Source organism: Nicotiana tabacum, chromosome 8 (assembly GCF_000715075.1).
Source record: "Nicotiana tabacum cultivar K326 chromosome 8, ASM71507v2, whole genome shotgun sequence".
Lineage (NCBI taxonomy): Eukaryota > Viridiplantae > Streptophyta > Magnoliopsida > Solanales > Solanaceae > Nicotiana > Nicotiana tabacum.
In genome coordinates this window covers 155,927,906-155,940,597 of record NC_134087.1, presented here as the reverse complement: position 1 = coordinate 155,940,597, position 12,692 = coordinate 155,927,906, and the positions used below count along the sequence as shown (strand labels likewise).

The 12,692-nt window shown below is 36.2% G+C and overlaps 1 protein-coding gene across 3 annotated transcripts; it reads left to right on the top strand.

Moving 5' to 3' along the window:
- The first annotated feature begins 1,640 nt into the window (after positions 1-1,640).
- Positions 1,641-12,347, top strand: LOC107801231 (zinc finger CCCH domain-containing protein 37). Of its 3 annotated transcripts, none has more exons than XR_012694301.1 (12): positions 1,641-2,071; positions 3,046-3,293; positions 7,845-7,898; positions 7,975-8,052; positions 8,138-8,200; positions 8,329-8,538; positions 9,207-9,244; positions 9,376-9,419; positions 10,153-10,265; positions 10,348-10,553; positions 11,234-11,377; positions 11,975-12,347. XR_012694301.1 is itself a non-coding variant. In XM_075219813.1 (12 exons), the coding sequence occupies exons 1-12, from the start codon at positions 1,732-1,734 to the stop codon at positions 12,143-12,145; spliced, it is 1,557 nt and encodes a 518-aa protein (XP_075075914.1). In that variant the 5' UTR covers positions 1,641-1,731; the 3' UTR covers positions 12,146-12,347. The 3 variants fall into 3 exon arrangements, 2 of the variants coding, with proteins under 2 accessions (XP_075075914.1, XP_075075913.1); XM_075219813.1 differs by having other exon boundaries at positions 10,348-10,401; XM_075219812.1 differs by having other exon boundaries at positions 10,150-10,265; positions 10,348-10,401.
- Positions 12,348-12,692: the final 345 nt, after the last annotated feature.

Sequence of the window (12,692 nt, the reverse complement as noted above, 5' to 3'; positions counted from 1 at the left end):
GAATGCACAGGAACAACGATAATATCATTGAGAGGACTTAGAACTACCAAACTTTACAGTATAAGGGTCACTTAGAAAGAAGGTGAGACTTACACTAACTCATGCCAAGAAAGAAAGTTGCCCTACATACCTTGTTGGAGATCTAATTACACTTCTATGGTGGTTAACTTTTCCTCTAATGAATCTTCAGAACTGATTCCCCTAGGTGATGGGTTTTATAATAACGATTCCAAATTCCTTCAAGCTAAATCTTGCTAAATCCAGATTCACCTTCGACCTTGCCTTAATTTGCTAGGAAATTCTAATGAGGCGTTGAGAGTATTTTGAGAGGACTTGTTCTGATGATACTTCTAGAATGAAAGAGAAAGAGCCTCACTGCCCTTTTATATTGTTACCAAGCATAGGAATTTTTGCCACTTCCACATACAAAACAGGTTGCCCCGCTCGGCGAGACACGTGGCGCAAGCCCACTGAAATGTGTGATCACTTTCTGGCTTCGAACAGGTCTCCAGCTGATTTCGCGCTAGGATCCACACTTACCATGCTTTATTTAAGTATGGGGTGTAACATCCAAAAGCACTTTTTTTTTCAAAATAAGTATTTTTTTTAAAGTTGAAGTGTTTGGCTAAACTTTTAGAAAAAAAGGGCTTTTGAGTAAAAGCAGTTTTGAAAAAGCAGAAAAAAGTAGCTTCTCTCCAAAAAACTTTTAAGAAAAATACATTTAAAAGCAGTTTTTAAAAGCTTGGCCAAACACTAATTGCTTATAAGGAGTGTTTTTCAAATTGATTAGCCAAATATAAATTGTTTATGACTAAAAAATACTTTTAAGAAAAACACTTTAGAGAAAAAATACTTCTCAAAATAAGCTAATTTTTGCAGCTTCGCCAAACAGGTTATTAGTCACTTTGGATTACTTCCAAACTTTGCATACAAGTTCAATTCAACTATATAGACCTATCTAAAGTCTCTGAACATCAAAGTCAACTCTTGGTCAAACGTATGAACTCTTAAGTTGTTCAAATTGTCAACTTTCAATAAATGGTGTCGAACTCTTCTAGGAACCTCCAAAGTCAAATATGGACATACGTACAAGTCCAAAATCATCATAAGAACCTATCAGTACCATCTAAACTCAATTTCGAGTCCGTTTACCCAAAAGTTAAACCTTGATCAATTCTTGTAACTTAAAGCTTCTATTTAGGGACTAAGTATCCCAAATCACTTCCAAACCTCTTGGGACAAAAATCACTCATACCCACATGTCATAAAACATCAAATTGACCTACAGGAAATCTCAGATCATGGAACGAGACGCTAGAACTTAAAATAATCGATTGGGTCGTTACAATTGTAGTGTGTATAACAAATATTACTTTGTTCGTAGAACATTATAAGACTAGGATATAAGTTATATACACTAAAATTATACGATAGTAATTTTTTTTACAATTGTAATTTAATTTATTATAGAATATTACTTACTATCATTTAATTTAGGTTATGAGTCCATGCTATAAATGAACGTCTGGACAGTAACAAGCTCTTTTTTATCCGAAACTTTTGACAAAGGGGATGAAATGAACAATTTTAAAACGTTTAGGGGTATATTTGAACTTTTCTCTCTTTAAACAAACCAAACTAGGAAAAAGCGAAGTTACTAACTAGCAAAACTTTCCCTTCTTTGTGTGGAGGTTTGCAGTCGGCTGTCCAGTCGAATCTGTACTAGGAGAGATGGCGAATCAGCTCTACGGCTATAACCCTAGCAGCAATGCGGGAATAGCAGCAGGGAGCAACCTGTCTAGGACGACGACGAGATCCATGGACGACTATCTCTCTACGGATAATAATAAGCCATTCCTTGGTTCCTCAAGTTATTTTGGTTCTTCCGGCTATTCCTTCTCTTCACCCACTATGCTATTTAATCAAAGTGATAGTTATAACCCCGCTGCGAGTAAGATTCCAGGTTTGGCGGCTTATCAGTCCTCGTGGACTGCACCTCCTGGAGTCGATGTTGCGCAGCCTCCTGCTGCCGACTCTTATTTTTCTAGCTTGAAGCGCTCCTCCTCTGATGGTAAGGGACAATTCTCTCTCTCCTTCTATTTATCCATTTTGTGCTTAATGAACTATAGCTGCATCTGACTAATATAAACCATAGATTTTTTCTATTAACTTCTCGAATGCACCATGTATCGGCTGTTTTTATCTGCTATTATCTTGAGATTTAGAAGAATGGAACACTTTTCATTTTCTGTATTTGTTGAGAATATGTTTTAGACATGTTAGCACTTTTACTGTAGGTCCTATGCTTTCTAGGAGTTGTTTAACCTTTCAGAGATTTATACATTATACGTCTAATACTTTCTAGTTGTATTTGCATAATATTGATCTGTTTAAATGAAGTAATGTGGTTCGGTGATATATAGCTGAGACCAACTTGTTTAGGACTGGGGCGTAGTTGTTGCTGCACCTCCTATATTGGCAATTGCAAGGAGGGGGAGGTTGTTTTGAGGTAGGGCTTAGTGCGATAGTATGAAAGTATCGGTTAGCGATTTACCTTTGTTGTGTGAGACTGTGAGGTTGGGGGTTTCGCTCAGCAATTAACTTAACAATTTACTCCAAATAAATAATGCTGCCTCCAGTACAGTGGATTTCAGTTGCTCTCTTGGTATAGCTTTAAGATATTAAGATATATCTATATTATTTTAACAATTAACAACAAATAATTTTTGTATAAGTCCAGTAATGTTTTCTGCTCTTTACGAGTTAGATATATTCCATGTAATGCGCAAGTTTTGATAAATCTTACTGGTGTTTAAAGCTTTTGCAAACAACCACTAGTTTCTACGTCCTTTTTTTATATCAAGATATCTCTTTTCCCATGTGTAATTAGTGCATAAAAGCATTATTTAAGTTGTATTAGTTATTTGAATTCTTGTTGCACATATTTACTAATACTACCTTATGTAAATATAAAACTGTATACTTGTATGTATAATAACAGACACATCTGTGTTTTTGTGTTTATGTATATATTACATACCATAGCACTGTATCATCGGACACTTTTGGGTGCACGTAATACAATTGGGCAAGCTGAAGCTTGGTTTTCAGCCAATCCTTTAGCCAAGCGCCCTAGATTCGAGAGTGCAAGCAATTTGTCTATATATCCCCAGAGGCCCGGAGAGAAGGACTGTGCCCATTATATGCAAACAAGAACCTGTAAATTTGGAGATAGCTGCAAGTTTGACCATCCTATTTGGGTTCCGGAGGGTGGAATCCCAGATTGGAAAGAGGTGATCATTTATTGCTATTTATTCTTAATAGAAAAAAACACAATAGGTTATCAAATTAGTCATTCTTATTTCACTTAATGTATTATTTTGCTTTCCCGTGTATATCTATATTAAGTCTTTACTTATGAAAATGTTGGGATAAGTTTCCATGTCATTTAAGCAATAGCTTTTATGAAATGTGATGTAGTTTTAATCTGGATTTCACTTTATTTTAATATTTCACTACAATTATATCTAGTTCGTTCATCTTGCATATATATTTGTTTTACTCCGTGTACTATATCTAGAAAATGCAATGTTGATGTATGTGGAACATTGACGTCTTGATCAGGTCTTTAATCTCTATAATGATGGCCTACGTCATAAAAAAGATCTCTATACTGATGAGCTTGTATCTTGTACAAGTTTCTTTAGCCCTCAGTTAGAAGTTATTAAGAGAAAAAATCTAATCCACTATTCCACTTGTTCTGGGAATTTTTCTGAGTGGTATATACCCAGGTTTGAATCCTAGCTGCAATACTTAGTTTGAGCAGATGTGTTCCAACATGGTGGGCAGGATTACCTTGGCAATCTGTGCTTATGAGCCAAATAGGTTGTCCGGTGAATTAGTCTAGTTGTGTTCTAGCGGACTGTTGCCGTCAAATGATCTCATGTGGACAGTACTCTTTATTCTACAACAGAATACTCACAGTTGCTCCTTACTAGTCCGAATAACGGTTAACCTTGGTCCTTATCTTTCATTTGCTCCTCACTATGATCAATCCTCTTTTAATACCCATTTTCTTGGTTTCTTATACACAAACCCACATATTATTTCTACTTGTGTAATTACTTTTATTATTCGCTTCCCAAGATTGTTCAAACCTCTCACGTTCCAAGACAATATATTCATATGCATAATTGTTGGTTACTATTGCCTACTCTTCCTTTTTCTCAACTGTCCTCTCCCCCCAAATTCGTCCTTCTACTTTCATGAAATATATCACACACTCAACCCTGAACCTTGACTGCCTTTCTTCAAGAATCGCTAAATTGTAGTGCATGGTGTACCCTATTCCCCTGTCTTCTTTTTCCTCCATTTTCTCTCAGCTATTGACAGGAGGGACGTATCTACCCTTTGAACCACTGGTTTAATATTCCCGGTAACTTCCCAAAGGCATAAGGTTTCCCTGTAAACCCATACAGATTAGGCTCTTCCTAGCATTCTGAAGAGTGTGAGGGAGTGACTTTGACAACTTTCAAGGGAAAGGAAGACACCTAAGTCACTTTGACAGCTTTAACTGATGTGCCTTACTTTCTTTTTAGTCTCTTTCAAACAATATACGTCCTTTCTATGTTAATTCCAACATTCCTATCTTATCCGTAATGACATTCCATTATAGAAATGACATGACATATTGAAGTCCACAAGATTCAATTGTATCTTGGGTATGTTAAGTGTGTTTTGTATGGAGGAAAATATTTTTCAATTTTCCCATGTTTGGATGGCTTAAATGCTTTGGAAAACATTTTTCATTTGAACTCATTTTCCTCCAATTGGAGGAAAATGATTTCCCTACCAAGAGGAGGAAAAATATTTTTCAAAACTCTCTTTCAACCTTCCCACTCCCACCCCACCCCCCTAATCCACATCCTCGCCACCCCGACCTATATCCTGACCTACCATCTTGCACCCCGACCCACCCCCACCACGGCACCCTCCGTCCACTCTCCAAATCCGCCCCGGCAAATCTCCCCCTCCCAAACCAACCCCCACCTGGCCCACCACCCACTCCTCCCTCGGCCCCTTTCCTCTGGCCCTATCCTACCCCCTCACCCCATCTCCCATAGTGTTTGCCTAGATTATATATTTTTCAAAAAATAATTTCTGTTAACTAACCAAACGCTAGAAAATATATAAGAAAATCACTTATTTCCAAGAAAATATTTTCCAGTTTTCGTGGAACATATTTTACTTCATACCAAACACATCCTTAGTTTAAAACACATGATTTAAAAGTTTTGCTTACATTTTTATGCTTCTTACTTGATCAAACTAAGACCCATAAAATGAAACAAAGGGAGTGCTTTGTACTTCAGTAAAGCTTTTTCGCTTTGGTAGCACTAATAAATCTTAGACGCTTGACTTATCGCAAATAAAAAATAAAATAAAAATAAAGCCTAGAGGTTTGTCCCAATAATGGCTTGGCAATACTCCCTTACAAAAATTTCCCGACATTTATAAGACCACAAGATTCAAAGGGTATTTTTGGTATGTTATGCTCACCTTTAGTTTAGAATCACAAGATGTAAAAGTTGTCTTCACATTCTTAAACTTCGTGCCAATTTAAATAAGACACTTAAAATGAAAAAGAATTAACCTAAATAGCTATTCACCCTACTGCTTAAAGTAAAAATAGCCGGCATATCATATGTATAATTCATGTATAGTAGGTGTATAACCATGTATAATCATGTAAAATATACTTACAACGACGACGAAAAGTAAAAAGTGGATTTGGCCGGCTAGTTGTGTAAAGATCCCTAAAATGAAACTAATGGAGTGCTTTATTTTTCAGTTAAGTGATTTCCATTTGCTAGCACTAATAAAGCCTATTTGACTTATCATAAATTTAAAAATAAAAATAAAAACAAAACACTAGAGGTTTGTCCCAGTAATGGCTTTGGTAGCAGTAACAAGGGTTAGAGGTATATGAAGGGTGTTGCTAGTTTCATTATGGTGGAAGTTATGCTTTGTTCCACATAATGGCTTTAAAAGAACATCAAAGAGATTGAACAACGCTCTTTGTTTAAGTTTTGTATTACTCGGGAGAGAGGGATATCTGGTCCTCCACCATATTAGTTTATCTTTTCATCATTAGTTGTTCTCTAAAGAGACTGGTGGGGGCCTCTTTATTGATAGTTTTGTATTACTTGCAAGACAACAATATCTGGTCCTCCACAGTAGTAGTTTATTGTTTTTTTGATGAATCGTTTTCTTTTTTATAGAACATCAACTTGTTTTTCAATGGTTTAGTTGGCTGATGAGAATTTCTATGGCTTAAGGTTTTTTGAGTGTCGTTTTTTGTGCGGGCAGTTTCAACTGACAAAAGCTTTCACTTATTGTTTCTATCTTTGCTTCAGATAGTCTATGGTATTATTTTGCAAGGATAAATGGGTAAGAGATAATTTACAAAGTAGTTACAGCTCCAGAGAGCTCAAATATTCCAAATTCTTCTGTAATATCTATGTTTTCACGCTTAGATGAAAACATAATATTGTGATACACCAATAATCCAAAGTGTGAATTAACTCCTTGTCATTTTTGAAATCTGGCTTTCACATTTAGTATCTTCTTTAAAAACTTATGGCCTTTTGCTTTAGCAAGCACTCATAGCTTCGTTTTTCTGTATTGTTTTGTCAATTGGTGAAGGACACTTTAAACGTTATGAAAACAGAACTATTGAAATGCTATCCATCTAATTTGTGCTTTTTCCTTGTTGGTGTGGGAGGCATTAGTCATGTATTTGCAAATTCATTTGGTTGTTAGGAGTTGGTATATCTTTCTTTCCTTCCAACTTCGAGGTGGTGTGTTTGGTTGAAAAGGATTTGTAATTTAGTTGACAAAGATTGGTAGCTATTTGTTTGTTAGGCCTTTGTCTATAATTACATGTTCATGTCCTACTCCCTTTGTCCCATTTTATGTGGCACACTTTCCTTTTTTACTTTGCCCCAAAAGAATGACACCTTTCTATATTTAGAAACAACTCAATTTTAAACTTCTCATTTTATCTTTAATGAGATCATTTATAGCCACACAAATGTCTATAGTTTGTTTTAGATCACAAGCTTCGGAAGTGTTTCTCTCATTCTTTAACAGTTTAACTCTGTAACCAATCAAACACCATTATATAAGATGGGATGGAGTAGTTTTTTTTTGGGGTGACCTACATGATAATGTCATAAATATAATACTAGTCCCTCTTTCCATAAAATGTTGTGATTTCATTTTTTGACATTCTCAAAATACTTTTAATTCTTGAAATGAACTTTTTTTCAACTTCTCTATTTAGCTATTTATATACCTTTTATACTTTCTTACACTTAACGATGCTAGATGTACAAGGTAGCTGAAATTCTCTTTCCCACTAGTTTCAAAATTCATGCTTGATACTCATGCTCATCATTTACAAATTGAATTATGATAATGTAAAGCATTTTAAGGTTTTCACAGTCCCCAATTAATTCTAAACTACCACTTATAAAAAAAATCCTAGACTAGCACTTGCAGCTTGCTAATTGCTAAAGATTCAGAGGCCAAAATGTCTATTCCTTCTAGCTGGTATATAGTCGAGCTCTTGGCCTTTTGCAGGCTGGTTCATGCATTGCACTTTTGACAGTTCTTAACATTAATTACATTATCATGGACTCTCATTCCCTGTGGAAAGTTAGAGGCATTGCCCTTTTGTCTGGTAGAAGATCCTTTACTGTTCATATTTGCATCCACTTGTCTGTAAAATCTGTTATCACATCTTATGTTTCTAGCTGTTTTCTTCCACTTCATCTATGCAGGTTCCAGTTATAACTGAATCTCTTCCTGAAAGACCTGGAGAGCCTGATTGTCCAGTAAGAAAAACTCTTTGATGTGTTTGCAGCTATGTGTGCTGTTAATATGCCTAATTGTATGGTGACATGTTTCCAGTATTTTATGAAGACTCAAAAATGCAAGTTCGGTAATAGATGCAAATTCAACCACCCCAAAGATAATACCGCTCATTTGGTAGGTTCACAGGCTCAACTTTTATATTCTTACTATGAAGATAAAGTTTCATTTATTTCAACTGTTAATTTGGCTTCGGTCTCAGGGTTCTGTACAAAATTCTGATGTTTCTGTCTTGCCTGAGAGACCTTCTGAACCCTCATGCGCGGTATGCGAATATTTTTGCTCATTTTAGCACAACTTGTTACTAAGATTGCACTACTTGTTACCTAAGATTGTGTGAGTATGCATGTAATGTGTTGCTGTTTCATAGTTACTTAAATCATACTGTGGCAGTTTTACATGAAGACGGGGGCATGTAAATTTGGTGCTACCTGCAAATTTCACCATCCAAGAGATATACAATTGTCATCTCCAAAGCAAGAAAGTGGCTCTGCGGAAAACCCTGGATCAGCTAATAATGAGATGACTGAGGATGTGAATCTCATCAAGCCGCTTTCTGTTCCAGCTTTATTGCACAACTCCAAAGGCCTTCCTATTAGACCGGTACTTCATATATTTTATCGTTTATCTTCATTGAGTAAGAATGTGTTACATGCTTCTTTCTTGTTTTGTTTGCCTTTTGGTTTGTCTTTTTCTTTTCTCCGTTCCTTTTGTGCTGTCATAGGATAGCTATTAATAGACTGCAGTTTTTGTCTACTTCATTTGACAATTATTATCATGATTTTACTATAACAAAAGAATTATGATATTGTGATATTTCTATCCTGGCACCTCAATTTGACTTTGAGGATTTATTGTGATGAAGAGCGTATTGTTCTTAAGACAATCAGCTAACTAATTTTTCACCTACTGCTGACCCAAGGATCTTAAAGCATCTCATGTATTTTCATTACCTGGTGTTTGTCTACAGTATGTTTCCAATTTTGTAGATCCGGGTACTTCTGGAATGTACTTCCTATTTGGAGAAATTAGCAAATAGAAATTTTTAAGAAGAAAATTAGCAAATATAGATTTTAACCTCTAGGAAGAGAAAGCAGAAGAGAATATGAGTATTCATCCATAAGGACCATGGCTTTTCTTTTTGATAAAATAACCATACCTTAGCTACTTGAAGCTGGCTGTTTTTGTTAAGCTTAATTAGATACGCTAAGAGGTGTATTTTCGGAGACCCACAGTAAGCAGTTCATTCTTCTGGTTTTTATCTTTTACAGGGTGAAGTTGATTGTCCTTTCTACCTAAAAACTGGCAGGTTAGTCTGTTTTTGTTGGTAAACATGGGAGTTTTGTTCTTCTGCTTACAGTTTAAATACTCAAAAAGTTGGACTACTCATTGGTTTACAATGTGTCTTTCTTTTCTTTTTTTGGGGTAAATATCAAACAGCTGCAAGTATGGAGGCACTTGCCGTTACAACCATCCTGAAAGAAGTAAGGATATTAATAAGTTCTATTGGAACATTGCTAAAATATTTCTCTCTGTCTTAAGCTTCTTGTTTGCCGTACCTATTAAAACAAAAGGTTCTTGTTTGCCTTCTGTTTGTTTTGAATTTTATAGGTTTTGGTCTGATATGTAATTATGTGTGAATCTAATCTAGTGTCAGCATGCTTCTTTCTCATGTGAATTTTTAGGATTAGAAAATGTGTTATGTTCTCAGAATTTTTTAATAAATTTCAATGTATCTTGCAAATGACTAAAATAAAGGGATTGCTGGGACAAAAGTTATCAAGTAGTACTTGCGCCCAGTCTCCCGCGGGTGTGTTCTAAAGGTTGATGAAGTTGGAATGAAGACTGTATGAGACTAGGTTTCGAATACCGGTAGAGTCAAAAAGTTAGGTGATTGCTTCTCATCTTTTTGAGTCTTGGTAGGTAGAGCTAACCAGTACTTTTACTATTCGGAGGATGCAGGCATCCGATGGAATAGTCGAGGTGCTTGAAAGCAGGCCATGACACCACCATTATAAAAAAATGATAAAGTAGTACTCATCAGTGTCATTGAATTTAAAGACGCTCACTAGATTTCAATTTAATCTAAACAGTTGAGAAAGACCTATAAACGAAATTTCAGCTAGGGGCACTATTCAAATACTTAACATAAAAAATTTAATGCCTAGAGTCAACTACTGATTCTCTTTCACTTGGTACATTTTCATCCGCCAGCAGCTGCTATTGGTCCTGCCCTTGTAGCCTCTCCTGCAACACATTTGAACATTGGAATGGTTAATCCAGCTGCCTCTCTCTTGCAAAATTTAGATCCAAGACTGACCCAGACAATGGTATAAGCAGTGTTCAGTTTGTATTTCCTATAAAAAGCTTTGGAACATATTACTGAATGTATTGTTTATTTCAATGCTGCAGCTTGGGTTGCTTCCACCTGTCTATCCACAACGACCTGGACAAATTGAATGCGATGTGCGTACCTACTTTGTCCTAAGACATACTTGAAAGAGATGTGAATTACTACTCTCAAGCTGGATGCATGTGACATTCTTTTGGGTCCTGGACTATGAACCATATTGTGTTATCAGTTAGAAGGCATTTTTATGCTGTCCCCCAATCAAAAGGTGCCGCTTAATTGGCATTAGATCTGTATATCTTAGGACCCGAGGAGCATCTTTTGCAGCCTTTTTGTCGGGTGCTTGCACTTCTGTGGAAATGACTACTCTTTTTCCTTGAACCTCTCACTTGTCTTGACTGTTGAATTCACCTACAACAACAACAACATACCCAGTAAAATCCCACTAGTGGGGTCTGGGAAGAGTAGAGTGTACGCAGACCTTACCCGTATCCCGAAAAGGAATGTTGAATTCACCTACCTTTGCCAAAAGCTCGGAAGTACATTGTATCAATCCTAAAAAGGGCATGGTAAACCTTTCAAAACATGAACACAATTTGCAGTACCACCTATATCAGATACTATCTGGAGTCTAGTAAATGTAGCATTGTTCTTACCTCTTGTTGACTTTTAAATTTATTACTTCTAAGGACAAGTGCATGTTATTAGGCCCTCATCTATGCCTTTTTAAAAGTTGACTTACAGTATGCATACATATACACATAACGTATACACAGTAGATACTATAGGGAGCTACCTGTAGTGTTGAATGAGTTTCTTATTCTAGTTGCTATACTATTATCTAAATCAGCCATGAATTTCTCTTCTGATATTCTTAGTATACTTGGATCTAGTAATTCACTATCTTTCTTTTGCACATCTTGCTTGGTCTGTCATGTTGTCCATCAGTTCTATATGAAAACTGGGGAATGCAAGTTTGGTGAAAGATGCAAGTTTCATCACCCTCTTGATCGTTCAGCACCAGTAGTGTCAGCAAAGGATGTGCAGCAGCCAAATGTTAAGCTCACTCTTGCTGGTCTACCAAGGAGGGAGGTACCTTATTAACCTTTTACTTTCTAAACCCTAAATATGACATGTTCATTTTCTAGTGGGCGAAGTATTTCAAGGCACTATGTAAATTTTCTGATAACCTGATTCTTCTTGGTGGTGTTTAATAACCTCAAAAAAATGTGTTGGTTAGATCTTCATAAGCATTGGCAAATAACACGATAACACCGTACATTGGATAACTGTTTATAGTAAACTATGACAGATGTAAGACTTCCGCTAAAAAAAACAGACTTCCGCTAAAAAAAACAGACTTCCGCTGAAAAAAACAGACTTCCGCATAATTCCTATTGGTGCATCCTCTTACAGGTATCAGACTGGACCCAATGGTTGTGTGTTTTGAATATCTTCTGATCAGTGAAAACCCCTCACAGAATACTAAATTTCTGTACAGATATGTACATTTGCATTTTATTTCCATCCCCCCTGTCCATTCTTAACAGGGCATATAAACTTAACGCTTCAACTTTAGTTGATGGCTGTTATTCTTTGAATTCGATCTAACTTTTCTCATTTACTAGGTCTGTTGGGAATGCAAGTATAAGATTTTCTTCCTTTAATTTTTTGTGATGATACATGCAGGGCGCTGTACACTGTCCATACTATATGAAGACTGGAATGTGCAAGTATGGGGCGACATGCAAGTTTGACCATCCACCACCTGGAGAGGTCTTGGGTATGGCAACATCGCAAGGGGCATCCTTATCTGTTGAGGGAGAAGATACGGTTGATGTGAAAGAGCAACAGCAGTAAGGTTATGGCTGAAAGGCCTTTCTTGTAGTCACCATTTTTTTCAGTTACTACTTCTGTTACCATTTTATAGCAAACTTATGATTTGCAAGGCATAATTTTTCTTGATGAGTTCCTGACACTTTTAGAGTTCGAACAGTTTATGTTCCACACCAGATGATGGAAGTTTTTATAGCTATAGTATGCTTTTTAATTTTGCACAAAACCTATCTCCAAAACCCGAATAAGTAATATAAAACCCATTGTGAAAAATAGCATGTCATGCTCTGCATTTGTGCATTTTTAGATTTATTACTTTAGCCCTCTTGGAAAGATAGAAAAGCACCTAAAGACTACAATCGGTATGAGTTGGGAGTCAAAGGACGAAGAAGGATAAGAAGCTACCAATCACAATTTAATATGACACTGGTCGCAAAGACTTCGAAAGATAGGGAACTGAAGAATGAAAAAGAACTCAAGAACAAGAAGGTAAAGAGAAAAATCAAAGATGGAACGCTGTAGTAGCAGAAACTAACAATCGCATTTGGCTTCAGGTGACAAAGATTAACGA